Raw genomic sequence first — 24,114 nt, forward strand, 5'->3', positions numbered from 1 at the left:
CTTTTTTCTCCTTCCACCACAGAGAAGTGTTGGGTTGTCGAGTCAAGAGTCTTTCTTTTTGCACGTGTGTATGCCTGCCATATATACAAGCAGTCTTATTCGTGGTGTTCTTTGTGGGAGAGGGGTGGGGAAACTTTAAGAAGTTATGTTTTGGTATATGGTTTTGGGGATTGCAGGGTGGGCATTGGAGGGAAACCATTCTGAGCCAAGTACTGGCTTTATTGCGTGTGCAGGAAGCAGTAATCCAGAGATTAATGTGGGCGTGATGGATTTCACAAATGTGTTCAAGGTACGCTGAGTGGGTGGTGGGGTTCTTCTGGTGTGATGTCTTATTTGGGTGGGTGTGTGGCGTGGGTTGTTTTTATTTTTTAGTGTCTCGCTAGTGCCCCAGGTTTCTGGTTTGCTTTCCAGAAACCCTGGTTCTTGTGATTTCTCAGCTCAGACATACCTGCTGAGATGTACTGTATTGTGTTTAAGCCTGGTGAAACAACCTGCTCTGGGGAGGCTTTGCCCAACCCTGCTGTCTGGTTGAGAAACTTTTATTCTTGCTTTATTGTCCGTGACCATCTGACCTGGGCTTATGATGCTCTCTAATACTTACTTTTCGTAGAGGATGCATGTAGGACGCAAACTAGGTGCTCTTACTTACAGACTTCACACACATTGACGTGGAGCAGCTTCTTTGGCTTCATGCTTGTGCAAGCAACGTGCCCATAGTCTGGGATGGTTTGGGAAATTAATTTGCTGCAAATTTGGGAATATATAACATAATCAGAGTAGGAAATTATTTCCCTGCCTTTTCAGTATGCTTGTTTGATAGGCACAAAAGAAACATTGCTATCTTTAATTTCTGTATTGATTGAAAGGAGAGTTGGGGATTTGTGCCCTCAGATGTCTTTGGCCTTGGTTAGCCAGTTGTGTTATGTTTAATCTGAAGCAACTTCCCATTGTAATGCTAACGAGCAAGTCCCAAACTTTTCAGAAAGGAACAAAGGCAACTGTAGTTGAGAAAGGGAGGCAATACCAAAGTCATTAAAATGATGCTTTTTCTGTACTTCTTAAATAAAATGGTCATCACACGGTACAAATATAGGACATGCCACACTGAAGCAGCACTTTGATTAGTTGAGCTCCAAACTTCTTAGCAGCCTGCAAGTAGAAAGCTCTTTAGTGTGACAGCATCAGTCAGCTTGCCGTGGGCATGCCTGGGCGGTGGTACCCAAGCGAACTTTAAATGACCTGCCACTGTGAGCGCGCGATGGGATAAACACTGCGAGCAGCAGCCGAGCGGTACTCTCGGCATAGATGGCTGTTATACATCATGGATATGGAAAAAGTGTCGTGTGAATCATTCCTACTGCAGGCTTCTTTAAAACTCCATCAAAAGTATGTCATAAAATACAGAAAATAATTTATGGTGAGGATTTAGAGCTCCTCCCTTCAGTATGGTACGCGTTCTTCACCAGCCGCAGAGAAAAAAGATTGGAGTTTCAGGATGTGAAAAACAAAATAAAATAAAGCCTGGAGGAAAAGGGAGTATAGACAATGAATTTGTTTTGTTTTTGTTTGTCCTCTGGGGCATCCTATAGCCTGTTATTAATCATGCATTTTTTGATTGTTTGCTGACTTTGTTTTTATAGTTCTTTTGTGACTAGTCTGCTTTCACGTATCATATTTAGAAGGGATACCATTAATTTAAATGTCTTGCCTACTTTGTGTGTTGGTTGTGTAGTCATGATAACGGAGTGTTTCTATCAAGTTGTTTACTGGCGGTACATATTTTTCTCTATGCAATTTAGAGTTTAAATATCGGGATTTAAATATGAAAGAGTTTCAGGGAGGAGCGAAATCTTTTGGAAATGCAGAATGTCTACAGTACGAATTTTCTTGCGTTGGATAATGCTTTCCCAAGCACTTTCAGGCTTTGGGCTATGAGAATATACGCTGCTGCTTTTTCCAGGCTCGCTTGCGTCAGCACCGTTGGTGGCTTGTTTGGTACAGGGTGTGTATACATTTAATAAGAAGAAAACACTTTTCAGTCTTGTAACTGTACCTGTGGTAGGCTGTGGCTGGCTTGGCAGTGAGGAGAGGGCTGGCTGCCTTCTAACCAGCCTCTTATAACAGCAAAGCCTTGTCATGGCCTGTGAATGCACACCTCGCCTTGCAAAGTTTTAGTAAATTTAGAACTTTGGTCCAGATCAGTCATGTTAAAAAAACAGAAGTGGTAACTTTTGAAATAGAACTTTGTTATGGTAAGAGTTTCTTTTTGGGTATGAAAGGGCACTCTGTCTATGGGATAGGTACTCTTGTTGTTTTGCCGTTCTTCCCCATCTAGCATTTGCGGTGTGAACATTTCTGAAAATGCAAACATCGACATTATGCAGATGAGCCTAAATTATATTTTAATGAAACTTCATTGGCTGCACATGAGCACTATTTTCTGTGCCATGGCATGAGTTTACCTGTTCCAAAAGGTTCATACTGTATCTGCTTGCAGAAGAAAATGTGGTTTACATATGGAAATACTGAATTTGTTCTGTGCAGAGCTCACATAGGCAAAAAATTATTAGGATGGGCTCAAGACCATACTGTAGAGCGCAACGTGATCAGAAGTATCTGTTGTGCTGACGAAATCCTCTAACAATTCTTGATTTATTCAAGAAAGGTTGTTTGTTGTTCTCTGTATGTGGTAGGGCTAAAGCCATGCTTGGCTCAGATAGCTGCAGTTCAGCTGACTTCCAGATAGGTCTGCCCACTCAACGCGTGTTGGGTTGACTCTCAGAATTGGGCCATTCGAGTGATGTAGTAATCCATTAAATTTCTGTTGCGCAGGGGTTAAGAGTCTAAATATTTTTAAATGCAACTTCCTCATAATTAACTCTTTTCTCTTTGCATAGATAAAATCCTTCATCTTACGGCTTCAGAGGCTGCAGGAAAAAGCAGTAGAGGAAGATGACTATGATAGAGGTGAGAGTTGCTCCCCCTTATTCCCCACTGGATCATGCTGCTTTTTCCCCTTCCTTCCTCTATTAATTTTATTTTATATTTGCGACAGAGCGGTGGGTAGGTGTGGCAGACCAGTTCAGTGAACTGTATTGCTTATTCTGTCGTATGGCAGGAAATGAAGAAAGAAGTAGGTCAGCAGCAGGTAGCAACAGTTTTTATTTTCTTGAGCCACCTCACCATGTGGGAAGGTTGAAATCCAAATATCCACCATCTGGATGAGCTGTTTTGAAGCAGCATGACTTGAAAAAAACTGCAGAAATGAATGAAAGCTTTGAAAGGAGAAAGGACAGGCACTGGCTGCTGACAGTGTGATTTGTCGCTTGCCACATTTAGTCATGACACTACGGCAGGGCTCAAACACAGAAATGAGGTCAGTAGCTATTATAAAAGTGAATGATACTGTCCTGTGGGATTAACTTGATGTCTGCTGAGTTGAATCAAAACCAGCTAGAGAATATGGTGGCGATACAGCTGCTGGCAAATATCTGTATTTGAACAGGACTCTTCCTTTCAAGTGCCTTGGCCCTTCTGATAAGCTCTGTGTGCATGCGAATTAGCAATTAGAGCATCTGTTAACACATGTCTTGGGTTTCTGATTGCTTCGTGATATGGTGGTCTGTGTTCAGGTAGTCATTTTTTGATAGTCTTGAGGTTCTAGATTAAATTCTTTCAGCTAGTTCTGTCTTTAGTTGGGAAGCCCTGCAAACTTTTCAGAAAATGTGCATGGGTACTTCAGAGAGTGAGGCTGGAAAAAGATAGTTCCTTTCCTGCCGTTTTTTAATTCTCAGCTTTTAGGAGTCGAGGAGTGGTCAGACTTGTGGTTTGCCTTTCAAAATTAAGGTGTGAAGCTTTGCAGTTCTACCATGGCGCTGTTTCCCTGCCCCTGAGACGATTAAAATGTGTTTTAGTAGTGTCTAGGGAGTCGGTGTGTAGCCCTTTTGTAGGGTTGGTTCTGTTGGCATCTGAAAGGTTCACCTATAGGTAGGAGAAAACTCTGCTACTGTCACAAGTCGTTCTTTCAGTGTGGCGTCCCTCAGTAGGGAAAACCCCTCAGTATGTTAAAAGCTGAGGATGTGGTAGATATTTGTGGGTTTAATCTATGCCAGATCGACATTATTGATGTGTGTGCTGTACATGGGTAACACTCATAACTCTTCTTTTTTTAAGTGCCTGTGGGTTGAGTTCCCAGCTGGAGACTTCCTGACAGCTGTGTACTCGGTGCGCGTGGTTCCCACAGATTCCAGCCGGGATTCTCCAGGCAGTCAGCCGCTCCGACGGCGGTATTTCAGTGTGTCAGGTGTGACATCTGCGTGTGATGCCACATAGTCGTTGACCAGAGTGGAACATGATGGCTTGTCCAACCTCACACAGAAAGCTATTGCGTAGTTTTCCTGGGTGCTAGTGTTGTGTCTTCAAAGCAGGATCATCTTTCTGTTGAGCATCATTTTATCAATTGCCTTTTTTTGGTTTTTTGGTTTCCACTCTAGTCATCAGACAGGTAGCACGGAGGGCGATTTGCAGAGTATTGTTAATTCCCCTGAGAAAAACAGTCTGGCTGAAATGTGATTTCGCCGGGCATTGTGAGCACAGCTTACAGAGAATGAATGTGGCAGTGGTACAGAGGTGGAGAGGAGCATCCATAGGTGGGATTGCTGTTTTCTGTGCTAAATCTGGCATATATAGGTAGAAAACATTTGTCCTGATACGGGACTAGGTACTGAGGTGCTAGAGAGGCTTTGCCTTGGATTCCTCCATCCCTTTGAAAACTGGAACCCCACCCTCACATGAGTGTTCCCAGAAAATGCCAGGCTGCATGTATGCATGTGGCCATGCATCCTGAATTTTATCAATTCCTAATTTTTGAGTCCATGACCCACTTTCTGTCATACTGGTCTTTGTTCCTCTTCTGATACAACTGTCAGCCAGGGTTTTTTTCGTGACTACTTTTAGTTATTTTCATGGTATCTGCATGGGCTTCTTTAGTTTTTGTTTTGTGAAACATGGCCAGCGTATCTCCAGGGAAAGACTCAAGTGGAGAAGGTGCAGTGCTGCAAGAAGAATTAGATCTGTGACCTCCTCCCCTCCTCCTCTTGCAGTGGCAAGCTTTCCACCTTTGCTTTTAGAGCTACGTCGCTGCTCCTGGTGCAGAGCAAAGTCTTGCCTGGTGTGAAGTGAAGTTTGAAAGCTTATTAAAGAGCTTATAGATTGGCCCAGTACCAACTTCTGTTTGAGTGAAATCTGTAGTTAGCCTTCTTTAAAGGGATCTTATTGGCAAATATTGCTAGCAGGGAATGGAATTGCTAAATGTGTAGAGCTATGATGTGGGGCATAAATGGAAATGTATTATCAGGGAGTGGGAGAACCGGACACGGTGCGTGTGGAGGGCTGAGGACATTTTAACTATAATGCTGAAAAGAAAATTACTGTCCCGGTAATTTTGGGGACTTGTTTGAGTATAGAACAAGTCCTCTATTAAGAGTAAGGGGAAAGGGAGCTGTAGTATGAAGTGAGTAGCTGTGGAATGCCCTGAACTGCTGTTGAAAAAGGAGCCCTCTCCTGCGGGACTGGATGGCTCTTAGCAGACCAAAGTCAGAAAATCTCTTGGAGTTCTTGTCTATGGGTTGAGGTTGGAGAAGAACCTCTGTGATAACACAGACAAGAACTCAAGAGCTTTTCTGACTTTGACTCTGCAGAGCTTTTTGAAAGCTCCCATAGTTTATAGTAACTTTTGAAACTGAAGTGGAAGTGATGCCCCTACACAGAGAGGAAAGTGATGTACTGTATCTTCAGTTGTGGCAAGGAGACTCTGAAAAGGCAGGGAGATAAAGGCAAGTTTTTCCTACTATAAAGCCACGAACAAATATCTTGTTGCAAACAGGTCAGGAATAAGGATATATTTGTGTTTCCCCTTTGCAGAAGCACAGAACAGATGCTTGCTGCTTGGGTCTGTTAGAGAACATGTGTGTTTTCCAGGTTCATTTCCTGAACAGGTGATGTTTTTTTTTTTTTTAAGGGATATTTGGAACCACAACCCTCCATTGCTCTGTAGCAGAGAAGTGAATGCCTTCTGCTGAAAATCTTCAGCTTGTTGCTTCTTAGTTTTTCCCTTCTAGCAGAAATGGCTTTTGCCATTGCTTGTTTACCTGTGCTGTGCCTTCTTAAAGACCTGCCTTGGCATGGTTAGGGTGTGGAGGAGCTTCAGTAACTCATTCCAGCAACTACAGTTTCCTTCTATACTTTCTGGCAGTGCCATGTGTATGGGGGAGTGTGTTAGTTCTGAGACTGTCGGGGGGCTGCTTGGGCAGAGGCCGCCCTCCTGTCCCACATTTGTGCCCACCTGCCAGAGGTCACTGCTGGAGTGTCTTTGCACTGTAGGCACCATGGGTTGTTTCAAACGCAGGTGTTGCTCAGCTATGAAACATTTGTGTGAAACACATGTTCAGTGAGACAAATCTCCTTCTCAGTCCTGGTGTCATTTTAAATAGAAATCACAGAATGTTAGGGGTTGGAAGGGGCCTCTGTGGGTCATCTAGCCCAACCCCCCTGCCGAAGCAGGGTCACCCAGAGCAGGCTGCACAGCACCGCGTCCAGGCGGGTCTTGAATATCTCCAGAGAAGGAGACTCCACAACCCCCCTGGGCAGCCTATTCCAGTGCTCCGTCACCCTCAGAGGGAAGAAGTTCTTCCTCATGTTCAGCTGGAACTTCCTCTGCTTCAGGTTGTGCCTATTGCCCCTTGTCCTGTCCCTGGGCACCACTGAAAAGAGTCTGGCCCCATCCTCCTGACACCCACCCTTGAGATATTTGTAAGCATTTTTAAGGTCCCCTCTCAGCCTTCTCTTCTTCAGGCTGAAAAAGCCCAGCTCCCTCAGCCTCTCCTCGTAGGAGAGATGCTCCAGTCCCCTCATCATCCTCGTAGCCCTGCGCTGGTCTCTCTCCAGTAGCTCCCCATCTTTCTTGAAGTGGGGATCCCAGAACTGGACACAGTGCTCCAGATGGGGCCTCACTAGGGCAGAGTAGAGGGGGAGGAGAACCTCCCTCGTCCTGCTGGCCACACTCCTCCTAATGCACCCCAGGATGCCATTGGCCTTCTTGGCAGCCAGGGCACACTGCTGGCTCATGGTCAACCTGTCATCCCCCAGCACTCCCAGGTCCCTCTCCACAGAGCTGCTCTCCAGCAGGTCCGCCCCAGCCTGTACTGGTGCATGAGGTTATTCCTCCCCAGGTGCAGGACCCTGCACTTGCCCTTGTTGAACCTCATCAGGTTCCTCTCTGCCCAACTCTCCAGCCTGTCCGGGTCACGCTGAATGGCAGCACAGCCTTCTGGTGTATCCACCACTCCTCCCAGCTTTGTGTCATCAGCAAACTTGCTGAGGGTGCACTCTAACTATTCCTCCAGATTGTTGATGAATAAGTTGAATAAGACTGGGCCCAGTACTGACCCCTGAGGGACACCACTAGTTACAGGCCTAAAGGAACCATTAGAATGTTACATGTTTTATTGCTCATTCTGTGTTTGTAGGTGATGAAATATCAAGGATTAGCTTATTTTTTCTGTATTTACCTGTGGTCTCCTCTTGATGGCCACATCACTGTAGATTTTCAAAGCAGGTACCGTGCCATGGGAATGTGATAACAGTGTTTTGCCTTGTGTAGCATATAGTAAAAATTGGTCTGTTCTCCAAGGATCACTCGGAGTGTTGCCATGGCTCATTATTCATGATGGAGCTTGACAGCTCCAAGGTTAAATACACAGCTGAATACAGGAGGTAAAAAAAAAAAAAAAAAAAAAAAAATTATCAGCGTATTTTTCTGTCTGTGGGAGTGGAGCTTGCAATGGAAGCAAGTGTATTTTGCTCGGTACCAATCTGTTGCCCAAACATTTAAAATCCCTTTTCCTGTTCTTTGCTTCTTGAACTCCTCAACCTTACCCTGGTGCAAGGGGTGAATGGATTGGTAACCAAGTGTCAGGCCTGAGTCTTGCTGCTGGACTCCAGTGCTGGTTTGCGTGCCATCTTGTTACTCAGAAATAAGTTTCTGCCGAACTACTGAATGTATTTATTAAGTTCTTGCATGCGGGAGTGTGAGCACATGGATTCACTGCTTGCAGCTGGCAGGGAACGGTAACTTCCCTGTGCAATCAGACTATATTCAGAGTTAGGGTTCTCCAGTCAAGGTGGTTGAGTTAGACGAGAGCAACTCCTCCTCAGCCCAACAAGGCAGCTAGAATGTGGAAACATTTACGCTTGTCACGGCAGAACCTTTCCTATCTCAGCAATGACAGTTCATGCTGTAGATATGTTTAACATCATGTGAGCCTTCAGTTATTTCAGCTGAGGTCTCAAAGCTTGAGCTGTATGAATTGGTGAATTTTTTTTGCTCTTCGCTTGTTCTCTTTGAGACCTCTTCATACCAATTGTCCTTTCCGTGTCTTGGAATCTGCAGGGCATCAAGGCCACTTCTTACGGTGGTACTTGTAAATGCTGAATTGTGCAATAACCCCAAACTCCTGGCCAGATGTATTGTTGTTTGGACTTTCCAAAGTTCTTTTTCAGTTTAAACTGGAAAAATAGTTTTCGAGTTTGAAGTGATATTTCTGGTCATAGCTCTCAAACGTTTGAACCAGCTTGGTTTGCAAGCAGGTGGGTGGTGTGGTGGTTTATTTTTTTTTTCTTTTTTTTTTTTCTGGAATAGCTATTTGCGGATGAGGGTTGGATAGAATCCCTGCTTTACTGTACTTCTATTATTTTGAATGAAAATGCTGGCTTGACAGATGGCTGTTAAAACAGGACACAAACGAAGGCAAGTTAGCTTCTCTCTCAGGAAGGACAGTGAATTTGAGAGAAGCTGTACCTGGAAATATCTCTTGAAGAACATGTTACTCTGGATTGTACCTGTTTCAAGACAGGACCTACCTGGGGAAGTAAAATCCTTAAGCCTAGCTGCGTGTTGAGTGAAGCTGTGCATCAGAGACTGCTGATTAAATAAAAGGTGATGGGCGCTGGAGGAGCAGAGCTTCTGTGACACAGGGGACTTGCTGTGAGCTTGTAACTTACAGTTGCAGGCTGTTGAGTTGGAAATGGGTTTGAGCTGGATGGGACAAATACGGCTTTCTGTTGTGCTATACTGTCAGAGCCTTGTTCCATCACAAGCTTGTAGAATATTCCTGAAATCTGTGGGTATGTCTTTTGGGGTCTCATTTTTCATTTTTATAACTTTCTAGTGAAGCTAGTAAGAGGGTAGGGGGAAAGGCTTGTACAAATTCTCAAAACCAAGTCTTCCTTGCACGGATCTTGTTTATCCTGTCTTTCTCTGACAAACTCAAATGCCCTCAGCAAAAGTGTTTGAGTGCTTAAGGAAAGCGAGTGCTGATATGAAGTGTCAGTTAGACGTAATTTTCCTTGCAATGAACCAGAGGTAGCCCAAGCCTTGCAGCTCTTCCACCTTGTCTGTGTTTCTCTAAGACGCCGGTCTGAAATGAGAAGGTAGAACTCTCTTCGTCCATATCCATTTATTGTTTGGTGCTGGCTGGAACTGTGGACCAAGATGCTGCTGTTCAAATGCTTAGTCTTGGCTTCCGTCTACCAGCAGCAGTAATGACATCGCTGTTGTTTTTTTTTTTTTAATGCAGTCTGTTTGGCTTACCTAGTTGCTAGTGATTTTTTTAAAATTATTTTTTAAATTTTTTTAATTACAAAACTGGGACAGGAATTGAGCCAGTCATGAATTAAAGGTATGAAACTCCTTATCTCGCTGTCAGGTAGGCAGCTGGAAAACCGTCAGGCTTTTTTTTTTTTTTTTATACTAAAGAATTATAGTAATGGCCAAGGTTTGAGAGGAAGGTCTGGTATACATTTCTGGGTGCTTTGCTTCTTGTGTTTATTCATTACATGTGTAGCACGTGCATCTTCATCAACTTCTGGAAATGCTTTTAGTGTGAATCCTTGTTTTATCCCGGTTGTCCAGTTTTTGTCATATCAAGGTGTGTCTTTGAGGTAGAACAGGATCTTGCTGGTGGTCTGCATAAGTCCACACATCAAAAATAGTCATGTTTTCTCCATGTTTAATTCCTTAGCCAATATTGGAGAGGAAGCTGATGGAGTCACACAGTATCTTGCTTAAGCTGTGCAGCCTAAATATTTTTAGGAAGTGGCAGTATTTTGTGAGATTCTACTATGCTCTCTTATTTTAATCTTGACCAGCATGAAGAAGTCCAGCTACATCTTGTGTTTCTGCAAGCTGCTTGACAAAAAGCAAATTGCCGAAGTTTTGGTGTATCACGTGCTTGGAAGCTTTCTCCGCTCCCGGCCATCTGCTGTCTAAAACCAACACCATGGGCTACCCCTCCTGTGGTAGTCGGGCTCCGTTCCTCAGTCCGTGATGCAGCCAAGCTGTTCCCAGACAGCCTGGCTAGTCTTTTACAAACAAACAAGCAATGAAAAAAAGCTGAACAAAAGAAGCAATTATGGATAATTTAAGAGCCTACTCTCTGAATTGCCGTTTGAAGCATAGCGCTGCGATGGGCGTAACTCAGGAGAAGTGTTGATGTGCTATCTGGACAGTACCTGCTGAGTGAGTGACACGGCTCTCCCCGCTACCCAGCCCATCTGCTTACTTTGCACTTGCAAAATCATGCAGCCCAATTTTATATTCGGAACAGGCTTATCTTTCCATAGCTCTTTAGAAATACTAACTCCAGAGAAGAAAGTTCTTTCATTTGCAATGTGACCACTGGAGATGGTATGACTATTAATTCAGCCAACAACTAGAAATTGATTTTGCTGCCCTTGTTTATACCTTAAGTGTAAGACATGTTAAGTGAGTGGGGGGGATACCTGCTCTTTTTAATTACTGTCTGCTTAATAAATGACTGGACGTGGACAGAAACTTCTAGATGGCATGGTAATGCAACGTCTGTGTAATTGGGGATTAAAAAGATGCTAAATGACTGTGACTACTCTTTGGAAGCAAAAATGGAAGTCTTGCAGTGCGAATTCTCTGTGGGGAACTGATGGCGCACCTTGCTGATTACTGGGTGGTGTCTGTTCAAATTCCTTGATAGGATGCTTTTGTTGAAGACCTCTGTGGATCGTCCATTGCTTGTCAAACTCCTCTGCAAAGTGGGATTGCCTCAAGTCAATTAACTGCTGCTTTCTCCTGAGGTTTCCCTCCTGTCCTCCCTGTCCACAATGCCCAGACCCAACTCTGCCCATGCTCGGGTATGTCCATAGTACTGTAGGCACGTCTGCCCTCTCCGACGCTTCCCTGCACTTCATTCGGCGTATGCAAGCGTTTGTGTGTTCCTTTCTTACCTTTAGCCTGTGGAAAGTAAAAGTGGTAAAAAGTGCTGTTTCATGGACATCTTCAGTCCTCTTGGGACGGCGACAGGGTTGTAGCAATGAGCGTTAATCAAAAAGGTGAAGAGGGGAATTTTCAAATTCCTGGCACTCTTACACAGTAACGTGCTCTGGACAGAGTGTTACCGAGTCTGAAGGAAGTGCTGACAGTGGGAGCGTCCAAACTGATGCCAGGTAATCTGAGTTTTAAACTTGTGCTATTAATACCATCCTACCAGTCTGATACTAGTCAGAATTCCTGGTAGGCATTGATTTAAGGAGTTGGAGGTGACTGGGACATCTGCATGCTTGCTGCAATTTTTAAGGCATGAAAAAGTAAAGGAAGTTAATGATTTGGACTGGTTTGATGCGAGGCAGAGTTGAACAAGAAGCAAAATGAGGTGCTGTGTGTCAGAGGTGTAATTCGGACATGATAGTGCGACCAAATACAAATAAAGATGTCCAGCCTCTTCAATTGCAGAATGTACTGTTCACCTGATTATTTGTGGGTGTTAATTAGTGCATGTCTCTGGCATTCCAGAGTGCCTCTGTGTGTCTCCACACTAGTGACATTTCACTGAAGTGGCAGTGTCTTGGAGAAAAGACTGTAAAGTGTGGGTTGCTAGAAGCTGTCCAGGAGTCATTCAGCTTCTTAAGGAACCGTGTCAGTAGGGGTAAAGAGCAAAACCAGACTGGACTGGATTGTATCTGGTATGGCATCTGTTGTGTTGCACCGAAGCATCAGGAATAGTGTGGTAAACTACTACCTGGGATCATGGTCTCAAGAAGAAGACCTGCTTACAAATGAGTGGGTCTTTATCAGTTTCTTTTTTTTGGTTTTTTTTTTTGGTTTTTTTTTTTTTTTTTTTTTTTTTTTTGTTTCATGATGTGCTGTACCTGAAATACTTCTTTGCTGTCCTGTTGTCTGACCCTGTCGTGGCTTAACCTGGCAGCTGGCAACTAGGGCCACGCAGCTGCTCTCTCGCTGCTCCCGCCCGCAGTGGGATGGGGAGGAGAATGGACAGAAAGTAAAACTTGTGGGCTTGAGATAGAGACAGTTTAATAAGACAGCAGAAAGGAATAATAATAATGAATATGCAAAACAAGTGATACACAATACATTTTTTTCTCACCGCCTGACAATTGGTTGCACAGCCAGTCCTCGAGCAGCGATCGCAGAACTCACTGAACCCATGGAGAAGTCCGAACTCTCGGGAAAAGTTCCATTTTAGAAGTTCCAGCCCCCATTTATATACTGAGCATCTCCTCTATGGTATGGAATATTTCCATTGCCCAGCTTGGGTTAGCTGACTGGCTATGCTCCCTCCCAGCTCTTGCACAGCTGCTCTGGGAAGAAAATGAACTCTATCCCTAAACTTGGAATAGGTGCAGCTGACCTGAGATCTAGATTTGCAATATAGATATTTCAGACAATCTTGTTGTCAGTTTCTGCCTATACCTGAACAAACTTTCAAAAGGCAGCTTGCAAGGAGGTACCAGCTGATGTGTCCGGACAAGCCAGTATATACGAGGCATGCGAAGTGAAGTCACGCAGGAGACAGAAGCTTGAATTTGGTATGCATGATAATATAACTTTAATACTTAATAAGCACACTTGAGTAAATGTTTTTTTATAACTTTCCCCCTATAGATCTAGGATTTCAATTGTGCAAAAGATGATGTGGGAAATTTTTTTTTCTTCTTTTCTTCCTGTTGTGGTGTGAAGTAGTAGGGTAAAATTAGCCTAGCGTTGTAGACACAGGTGTTGACTTTCTGTGGTTCCATACATGGATGTCTCAGGGTGGCATTTTGCAGGGCCATTATGACTTCCAGAGAAGGTTTGTCACTAGGGGAAATAGCTTCAGGAGTCTGACCATAATTAGATATGCTTGTGGACACACCAGTGTGTGGAAGGTCTTTGAGCCTGGAATTTTGTCATATTGTTCCAACTTAACTAGTTGCCCTACCTGATCAGTGAGCAGGACAAGCCTTGTGCTGCCTGTGTCATGGTAAAGTGCATTATAAACAATGTTGTGTCTGGTGTGGCATTGTGAGGCGGGGGGACAGGGGACAGTTTTAGCTTCATTTTACAAAATGGTAAGCTCGGTGCTTACTGTTGAGACTTCAGTGAAAATATGATGGTTGCTTCTCCACAAATGTCAGCTGGGTACTTTGCAGTAACTGTAAAAACGAGTCATGTTCGGAGAGTAACGGGACAAAACTGAAGTCCTGTTGTGTCACTGTTGTGCTTTGTGCGTACACTGCTGGTCACTCATCTCAAAAAGGACAGAGTCACCTGTAAAAGTTCCAAAAGAGGACAACAGAGATGAGCTAGTGCAGCTGGTTTTATGTTACTGCTTAAATGCAGCAGGGAAAGTGAGGTAGGATTAATATTTGTGTATACAATGTGTTCTTCAAATAAAAAAAAATCATAAATCATTTCTGTCGGCTAAGAGGTGAATGTGGAGTAGGTAGTTAAGAAGGGGAGACAATTCTGACTGGCTTGGAATAGCAATTGATAATATGCAAGTTACAAGTTTTACCTGCTTTGTTACAGCTGCATAACCAAGAAAATGCATAGATGACTAAAATCATTAACTAGAAAAGGCTGGTTTTTATGAAAAAAAATTCTGATTATATATTGGAAAACTGGAAATTCGGAAGCAAGAAGTTTGGAATTTCCTGTTGTGCATACCAATAGCAGTAAAAGAAATGCTGCTGGAATGAAAGATTTTTTTTTTTTAGAGACTTCTGGATGAATTATTATTAGAAAACTATTTGTTTTGAAGTCATATGCAAAGTTCTCAGGTGTAGCAAGTACTGGGGAAGCTATTTCAGTTTTGGTTTTGACTAGCAGGTGTCTTGGAAAGTGTTTTTTTTTAAGATAAAGTAATTCTGTAGAAGTAAGACTTAGAAAAACTAAGAAACACCTGTAGATGAAGAGTACATCACTTAGGCTACTGAATTTCTTCTGAAGGCACAGGTGGAAGAGGTGGTAGCGCTCAGGGTGTGACTTTCATGTTTAGTTTTCCTTACAAGGGTGAAAATCAGCCATGTGGTCACACCAAGGATCTGTCGCTTCTAGAACTGCATGTATTTTGAAATGAGTTGTGGCATGTGAGCAGGGGTGTGAATATCAGTCTAATTCTTGAAATTAAGTCTACTTTATCTGTTTTTTGGAGTAAATTTGGAGGTTTTATTGTTTTACAGAAGAGCATATGGTTAAAAAAAAAACCACCCAAGCAATACAACCTGCAAGTGAATTTTTCTAATATCGAATGCATATGAAATGCTCTCATGCAATGTTTGTAACTGAAACATTACAGGTGGTTCACTGTTTTCACACCTCACCAATGAAACTTTCCTCTCTTCCTGTGTGGTTCTCCTGTATTTATGGTTCGAGATAAGAATTTCACTAATACAAAATTATTTTTTTTAGGGAAAAATGCAAAGCAACCCTCTAAATATGTAGACGTACCGTGTTATCCACTGCGGATGTATTCCCAAACAGTATGTCATTTAGGGATGTGATGGATAGCAAAACATTTTTTTTATCCCCATAAAAATTAATGCAATGGGAGCTTATGAAATATAGTATAAATTCAAAGTGACATTGTGGATGATACGGCATGCAGAGATGCAGAAAGAGGACCACTAGCCTTGTCAGGTGGAGGAGGTGCTTGCTTTCTGGAATAGACTGCTCTGCTGAGAGTTCTCTCCTGCTTCAGCTGTGAGACTGCGTGCCTGCCCGGCCATTGCTGCTTTCTGTCCTTCACCCTTAATTGGCTTTGTTCAGAATCATTTCAGAAAGGTCACGAAAATGTAACTGTTCAGAAGGAGGCAACAAGAATGCTTTGAGTAGAAGACTTGCGTAAGCCTTCAGTCTCAGACGAAGCAGCTGAGAGCTTTAAAAAGGGTAATCCTTTCCAAAAAGCCAGCATTTCTTTCAGCTGACCATACCGATGATCCCGCTGTGCGTCTCTTGTCTTCCACATCACGTATACCGTCCCTGTGAACTTGAACTGTGTGTATTTAAGTCCCTGCATGCATTCCCTCCTCCATTACATCAGTTCTTAGAGGGGAAAAAAAAATTGCTTCGTTGTCTGCTCACCACAGCTACTTGAGTTGTGAGACTGATGGCAGCTTGTGGAGCAGGATGTGAAATGATTGCTTTCCAGTCACAGAGAGACATGGCAGAGGCAGCAGGCTCTTGCGGTACGACATACACCGTGTTGGTTTCCTCTGAATAACCCTACAAACCACTGGTCTGTCAACGCACAGTCTTCTCGGTCTGTATTTTTTGGCTGTGGTACTGTGTTGAGCAGTTTAATCGTGCTTGGGTTCGGCCTGGCGTGGAGCAACCTTGGGGTAGGTTTGAGCATCAAGGCCCTTGTTAGAAAAGAGAGGAGAGGGGGTCTAGATAAAAGCTATAGGTCTGTGGACGTGTGGGCACTGGAGGAGGTGGCAGGATTTGGGCATCTCTTAGGATTACGGGAGGAGGCGAGATTCTAGAGCCAGGAAGCGTGGTTCAGCATTAAGTTTAAATCTAGGGGTTGAGTGAAGTCCTATATATACAGCTCAGCACTGAGTGGAGGTGGCATCGTATTTCCCTCTCTAAATGAGGTCTACATTATGAAGAGATGTCCCAGGTAGGCTTCAGGAAGGGGTGGGATAAAGATGGCTTGTAGGAAAGCATCAGCACGATTGGATTTTGTGGAAGCAAAGAAGAATTCAAGGAGCTTTGAGACCACAATGAATCAAGCCTACAGAAAATGCGATTCCTGTTTGTTAGAGCTCAAATGGCTGAGGGTGTGATTCTGCCCCCAAAATGACATTCAAATGTTTTATCCAAGAGTGGTTTTTTTTTTTTTTTGTTCTTTTTGTGTTTGGACCATCACCTGCTCAGTCTCAGGGGTATGGGTGACTCCTCGTACTGTCGAAAACTGTGGTGTTACAGTGAAATGACTTTCTGCTGCTGCTCTGCTCTGGGCTGAAGCTGTGCCCTTTTCAGTCTGGATCTTGAGCGACAGCGAGAACTTTCTCAGTAGGAGTCAACTGAAATTAAATGATGCTTTTAATGACCAGCACATAAAATAGAGTGAGGAATGGTCCCCGCTGTACACCATAATATAGTGCAAAGCCTTCTAGTGGGGTTTATTGCAGAGTCCTCATCTATCAACTACCAGTCAAGGGGACCAATTTCTCAATCCTTAATCTGAGCAAGTCAAACTGGTGAACTGGAAGCAGAAAGCTTCGTAGCACATTAGTAATTCTACTGAAGTCTTGTGTTTACAGATTTAAGAAGGTGCCTCTGGTGACTTAAGGGTGCTGCACTGATCCTGACCTTCTCCAAGTCGGGATACGAGCAGTGTACAAGCGGTATCTGCTATACACATAGGCCAAATGTCATGCTTTGTTGCCCAAGTTCATAGAGAAAGAACAAACGAAAGGAAGAAACCAAAAAAGCTCAGCTCTTTTAAGTGCACAGCAGCAATTAAAATCAAACACAAATTCATATTGAAGTGCAGGGGTGTTGGTTTGAACTACTTTAATTGTGACCTGTCCTTGCTGGAGAAAACACTTGTGAGGAAGAGCTGGAATCAGCCCAGTCACAGGCAGGCTTCAACAGCTGGTTGTTCTGGTGCCAGGTAACTAATAAGAAGAATGAAAATAGCGAGGAGTTCTGAACAAAGAGGTTCCAGTCACGCTGTGTCACCTGCCCGGCAGGACCTAGGGCAAGAAAAGTCAAGATGTATGAGTGTTTTTGTTAAAAAAAAAAAAAAAAAAAAAAAATTTGTAGAATTTTTCATAATGTTGTATAAAATGACAAGATCTTCCAAGGAAAGAAGCTGAAGGTGGAAAGATTGAGAAATATTTGGGGAGGGGGGGAAATTTCAAAGTAGAATTATTCCAGAGTTAAAATTTAATTCTGTTTCAGAGCACTGTGCCTGCAGAAGCACTGCTACTGGAATAGCTTTCTGATATTAATTATTCCGCCATCTCGAGTCAGTTCATGTCTGCCTGTAGAGGAGTCTTCTGAGGTTTGTGCAGTTTTATATTTCCTGTCTCGGGTTCTTTTTTTCCCCCCTGTAAATCCCAGGAGTTGTAACGAGGAATACTGGATGCTGTTATCTCATTTAAATGACTCTTACATTTCTTCTTTTGGATATTTTCAAAAACAGTTATGCAGTTCCAAATAAGAAGGAGATTAATCTGCCAGAGGAACAAATAATCTTCATTCCCCGTGTTATGTGCTGCATTTGTGCTGGTATCAGATGTCTTTTTTCATTTATCTGTCACTTTGTTGGTTGAACTTGCCTGTTACTGTATACAAGAAGTGTGTCTCTCTCCCCTCCTCGAGCTTTCAAGATACTTCGACTCTGCTCACCTGGAGGTGTTGTACTGACTGACCCATTCAGTCTGAATATTTAGGGACAGCCTCATATGCTCAGCGAAACTGTTTCATCACTATTACTTCTCTCAGGGCAAGAAAAAAAAGGCAAAAAAGTCCTTTCCTTTTAAATCGAGTGAGGAGAAGGCAAGGCTGCGTGTCTGTGTGAATTGCTAAACCCTCCCCAGTGTAAACAGAGGGGAGTTACTCGGAAACGGTGCGGGCAGCGAAGCAGTTGAGCTGTGTTTGACTTACTTTATTCTCTTGTGGCGCACTTATTTGTTGAATGTGGGAAAAAAATCATTCATTATATCACAAAATGTGAAACAAACTTTTTTTTTTGCCTGTTGAAGTGTCCTGAAAAATGCTGCTTTTTGCTCAGATGTGTTAAAAAAATGATTTTGGTTCCTAGCCAAGCCAGAACTCAGTTATGTGATGGCTGCAGGAGGCATCAGTCATCCAAGGGCTGGGCCATTCAAGGGGATAATGCAGTAGGCCTGGTTCTGCTGGACAAGCATCCCCTGGGCTGCAGCTTTAAGGAAGCAGACTTGGACTTTGACTTCAAGAAGTCTGTGGTGAAAGGTTTCTGGTACCTCCGTGTGTGCTGTTAGTGGTGTCAGCCACGTTTCCTGGCCTTCCTTGTGTGCAAGCAACAGCATCGTGTCTCCTGGAGTTAGAGGCCAAGTCTGCCTCGCGTGCTGTGCCTGCTTTAATTTGTCTAGAAAACCCTTTTTTCACTGCTTGAATTTTATAGGGTATAATTGCTTAATAGAAACTTCCTTGCAAAGTGCCTCTAATTGTCGTTCAGAGTGAATGCTGTTGAGAGCAGCTAATAACGAACTGAATGGCTGCCTACAAAATCAATTTTTATTTCAGAAGTTAGGAGCGATGGAAAATTAGTTCTTCACAGAAGCTTATCCTCCTTGCTCCTAAAAGCTTTCCTGGCTCTCCCTCTCCTAAGAGGCAGCCTTTCCTCTATTTATGTTAAAAAAAGCGCATTTTTGTGTTCCCAGTTCCCTGCTCCAGAGTTCAGCGTGCTGCCTGGCCGTCTCTGCGCTTACCCACATTAGCTCTTTCTAGAGGAGACGTGGGCAGGTTGGTGGCTTGGGTACCTTCCCCGCTGCTGGAGCAGGGATGCTAGAAGCTGGGCTGTCCTTAACCAAGGTAGATGTGGATTTTCTCCTTTCTTTCACATAAGGTGATTGCCTGTGGGGTTCTTATTTCTTTGTAGAAAGATCTAAAGAGCTGTTGTTTGGATGGTTGGTTGTTCAGGTATGTACAGCTGATGCCTATTAGTTCTAAGGCATGTCTTCTTTCTCATATTTTTTTATATGATCCTATTTTCCACCCGCCCGCCCATTACAAAGATATGCTGGTTGTCTGCCTAAAATTACCAAAGTCCATTTTTAATATTCAAGATTTAGCTGTCATGTAATGCTACAGTACGCAGTGTTCCTAATATCTCTAATGCCTACCTAAAGGAAATATTGCTAAATATTATCTGTGGTGCAGAATTTCTTGAAGTACCCTTGGGAAAGCAAAGAAAGCATTTATACAGCCCTGGTAGGCAACCAGAAAGGCTACCTATACCAAAGTACGCTGGATAACCTTTGGAAAAAAACAAGAAAACAGTGAAATACTAGATTTTTCTATTTTTTTTTTTTCCCCGGTTCTCATCTGCAGGCCAATTTACTGTTGGCAGTTGGAGGTCTTTTTTGAAGTGATGTACAGTGCACAAACCTATAATCTCTGCTTCCAAGAGAGCAGACAGAAGATACTGGGGCCACCTAAGGGTCACAAATAAATACCAATTGCCCCTTCTGTGCTAAGGGGTTTAAAGCAACAACCCAAACCAACTTGCGGAAGAGAGATAGAGAAGCTGGTTCTTCCTTGGTGTTAATATTCTCCTCAGCAAAGATTAACGAACGGCCACAGATTTCTTTTGAAGGTTAGGATGAAGCTGGTGCAATGCTTGTTTCTAGTTGGAGAACGTTCTTGGGAGCTCAGGGTAAGGTCAAAAAGTTGAATGAACATTTCATCACTGCCAGCTCTCACAAAATTCACGACTGTCCTGCTTCCTGCTGTCAGTGGGGAGGCCACTTTGGCCAGGAATACCTGTTTGAGAAACATCCTGTAGGTCTGGGGTATGCTTAACAGTATAGTGGTGTGTTCAGCACTGTACTGCCTGTGCACGGTCTCTGTGCAGGTGATGCTCTTGCCATGGTTGTTTTTCAGTCGATATTTAAACGTCCTCTTCCTTCATTATTGCTTGACTGCTTCCAAGCGTAGGCAGCTGCTCATTACTGAAATCTGTGGGAATGAACATGATGAAAAAGGGAGTGTTAATTACCAGGGTAGCCCCAGTGGGAAATACGGAGCTGTCGGAACTGCTGTCCCTGGGTGGATTCTGTACTCTGGCGTTTTGTGCTTGTTCATTCAGAAATACGTTGCTTGAGGTTCCTTTCTGGTGAAAGGGCTGACAAGCGGCGGTTTCTTTACTGCTGTGACTTTGGCCGTGAGGAGTTACCAGGGCTCCTGCTGTGCAAAGTCAGCCCCAGCGATGCTGTTTTCAAAAGTGAAGATTTCCAGTCTTTCAGGAGTGGGAATTGTGCATGAAGAAGAGCTCATCCTGCGTGTGCAGGACGCTGTGAGGAACTTGAGTGACTGTAAGGCAAGAAGCTGGCTTTCCCACGTCTCGCACTCTGATGTTCTCTGTTCCCATGCCCTTATCTTACAACATTGGGGTATCTCCTAGCAGCAGCTTTTCTTCCTTCCACTTTGTGTTTTGCAAAGGTGCTTGGCAGGTGTCTGGTGTCTCCTCCCCTGAGTTACAGGTTCTTCCTCTCCTGTGCCCTGGTTATGTATTTATTCAGCCAGCAGCCTTCGTTTGCCTGTGCTGCTGCTGTTGCTGCTTGTCACCGGGCGAGCAAGGCTAGAATTCGCTCCTCGCCTGCAAACTGTGGTCTCCTGCGGGTGGCAGTGGATATTAGCAGCCTGCTGCTGTGCTGTGTTTCTGCGGCTGTAACTGTCCTCTGGGCTGCGGGCTCCGAGCTGGGGCAAGACAGTCGCTCTATAATCTAAAGTCAGGGTTAGGGGCAAGGTGACAAGGTCCTTGTCCCTTCCTCTCAATGAGTTCATTTTCACCAGACTGGAAAGCTATTGACCTTTTCTTAGCAGGTGGTGTTTCCCTGTGTCCCTTGTTTTGCAGCAGCCCCCCGGGAGCTGGAGGAACAGCAGTGCAGATATGAAAGGAGCTGGAGGTCAAGCCACTGTGGGAGGGAGCCACACATGATATATCTACTTTCATCGAAATTAGATGTTGGTGGTTTGAAGCTCTGCCTGCTGGAAAGGAGTGAAAATGATCTGGGTGGTGGTGGTGTGTTTTTTCCAAGTGGTGTTTTTCTGCTGGCTGTAGGTGGTTTGGGTCAGATTCTGCAAGGCCATCCTCGGCTCTTAATGAAGTTCCCTGTCCCTTCCTGAGGCTTCAGGCTTCTATGTGTGATCGCAGGAGAACTCTGGCAGGAAGGTGTAATGGGAAGAGGCTGGGTTAAAGTTACACTTTGCTGTCCTGGTCTGTTGGGAGTGAGAGAACAGGGTTGTACTTCTGGCTCACTCTTTGCCTAAGCCTTTTGTCCTTGGTCTTGTCAGAGCTTCCCATTTTGGAAGAACAGTGGGACTGTTTGTTTTTTAAAAAGCAAGTATTTACATTGAATCGTATACTTTTTGCTTTCTCTTTTTGCCAGGACATGGTGGAAGATGCATTAAATGGCCTCAAATACTCTACTTTCTTCTAGCTTTCTTCCTGCTTTTTTTATTTCCCAGCCTAACCTCTCGCTTCAGAGCATGTTCCTTGAAACCTCTCTGCCCACTGCCTGCAGTCGTCATCTTTTGTGTTTTCTGCCGTGCTTTCTACTGCAGCTGGCAACATTTGCACCTTCTTGCTCGTTTGCATCACTGTTCCTTTCTTTCCTTCTCTGTTTCTATTAGTGCTGCACAGGCTTCCCGCCTCCGGTATCTCCGGGAATTTCCCAGGCTACCTCTGGTATTGGGAATGGGGCACCTATATCAAGCTATTGTGGGACATTGCCACTGATCCGGCTCCTGAAGCTCACCCGTAGCTTTGTTTCTTCCTTTCCAAGTCACTGCCTGGAGCTCAAGCTGCTGGTGGTCCGATTGCATCCGTCGTGCCGGCAGCCTGCCGGTCTGGGGTTCAGCTGGAGTCACCCCTTGCTCTGACCCCACTGAGCGAGCTCCCCGCTCTGCCCTGGGGAGAGCCGCAGGGCCAGCCACCACCGAGATTTTAACCCTGTTCCAATCCTTTTTGCCAGAATTTGAGGAAATCTGTACTCGTTTCGCATCCAGGGCTTGTTGATGGATTTAGGTAAATAAGCTAAAGCCTTGCTTATATGTGGAGAGAATAAAGCCAAGCTAGGAAAGGAGAAGCAGCTGTGGTGCTAGAGGTTGTCTTAATATCTAAATATTTTAATCCATTCCTTAGAGAACTAGTAATTTAAAGAGTCAGGTTAAGGACAAATGATGGTTTATTTGGTTCCCAAAGGAAGATTTGCGAAACTGGACGGAGTAACTAGGAATGTTTGAACTGGGCAAGAGATATTTTTGCTACTTATAAAAGGTTTTGTTTTGAACTTTTGTGGGAGTTTTATGTTAATTCTCTTGTCTAATAATAGTGAGGAAGGTGAACTTAAGTTAGAACGATGACAGTGCAAATTTACCAGCATCAGGAAGAACTTCTGAAGAATTTATTTGAAAAAATAGAAAAGGTTTTTGATCATCAGTGAAGTTCAGTAACAGGGATATAAAGTAGGAGGCGAGGTAGTTGTACAGAGGGAAGTATTCTGTGGGAGTTTTCTGAAATAATAATGTTCAGACTTTTACTTCTTTGAAACTTTATAAAAACACTTTGTTGCATTTTTTATTATCCTCTTTCATGTATTTGACTTATTGCCTATAGTACCCGATTGCACCTTCTGCCTAATTATCTGTTTAAAAAAATATTTCTGGAAAAGGTTTTGGAAACTTAGCACAATGGAATTTTGTTTTGAGGGTTTATTTCTTAATATTCATCATAGCGTAATTGCGTTAGGTGTGAGGTATGGCAGCCTGGTAATTCTTGGAGCCCGCTGAAGAGATCCGTAGGATTTCCCAGCATCGGAAGCGTGTGCGGCGTTCCGGAGGCTGGCAGGCTGCCCCTGGAGGCCTTTCTCTCCATCCTTTGAAATGGTGAAACATCCAGTTGTCGCTGCTGGAGGCAGGATCCTGTGCTGGATGGACCCGACTCTGATCTACCCTGGCAGTTCTTGTCACTTCAAGACTTTTTGTTTCTTCTGCTGGTGTAATATGCCCATGTTTTGGTGTGGCTACTTATGTGCTACTGGATTGTGCTTGGAAGGATAGAAGGTGTAGTCTGTAAACTTTTCTTTGCAGCCCTTTATGAAAAAGAAATCCCTTTTTCTTCTGCAATTTAGGCTCGTATAACCACTCCAGCCAGCAAATAGGCTGCACGCCCAAGAATCCCCCTGACTTTAGTGGATATCAAATTCTTTGTATTTAGATTATTAAATATGGATTTTTAAGCTTCCACCTCTTCAGACAGGAGACAGCTGGCCAAGGGCAAATTTTATTTACGCAGTGATGCCTTTGTTTGATGAAGTTTCCAAGTAAACATAAATGCCATTCTCCAGAATTGGGGGATTTATATTGTATTGTGCTAGTGCAGTTACAGTGAAAGCACCCACGTCTCAAGGGGCATTCCTCAAACGCAGTGCTTTGTTAACCTGAAAGGCTTCGGAATGACATTTCCTGTCCGTTACTGAACAGCTAGAAAACAAAGACCTTTGAGACTAATTTTGTTTGCTTCTGGATGTGCTTTACTGCAGCTGCTTGCAACCTGACCTTGTGATGCTGCCGTCATTCGTAGTGCTTGTCACAGAAGAAACCTACAATTCCATTATGGCTTGCTAAGGTCTGGATAGCATTGTTACTGAGGACCTGTGAATAACTAGGTGAATATGACACACCTGGGAAACGTGCCAGAGGGTGAAACAAGCATTGCTCCCATTCTTGCACGTGAGGAATGCCGCCCCATCCCTTGGCCAGCTTCCAGCCTCTCCTTCCCTGTGGAAAGGAGAACCTATGGACAGAGCGATATGTCACTCTGCCGTGCCAGATCTTTTTTTTCATGGTGCAGTAATGCTTTGAAAGACAGGTATGTGGCTTCAGATAGCTGTACTGTATCTCTTATAGTACGTACTGACAGGATGGCCTGATGCCGTTGCTAATGCTGCTGCTGATGTGATATCCGTTGGGCTCATTCTGGAGACATTCGGGTAGGTAATGTTTATTCTGCATCTTGGGGACAGAGT

At 43.8% G+C, this 24,114-nt stretch overlaps 1 protein-coding gene across 2 annotated transcripts in view; it reads left to right on the forward strand.

Annotated features, from left to right (window-relative positions):
* Positions 1–24,114, forward strand: part of DISC1 (DISC1 scaffold protein) — a 229,127-nt gene that overhangs the window by 23,985 nt on the left and 181,028 nt on the right. For both annotated transcript variants that reach the window (XM_075412179.1, XM_075412177.1), the window contains exon 3: positions 2,898–2,967. In XM_075412179.1, the coding sequence (XP_075268294.1) occupies positions 2,898–2,967 (70 nt within the window). The remainder of the gene's footprint in view (positions 1–2,897; positions 2,968–24,114) is intronic.

The sequence above is a fragment of the Opisthocomus hoazin genome, chromosome 2 (genome assembly GCF_030867145.1).
Source record: "Opisthocomus hoazin isolate bOpiHoa1 chromosome 2, bOpiHoa1.hap1, whole genome shotgun sequence".
NCBI classification, from domain to species: Eukaryota; Metazoa; Chordata; class Aves; order Opisthocomiformes; family Opisthocomidae; genus Opisthocomus; species Opisthocomus hoazin.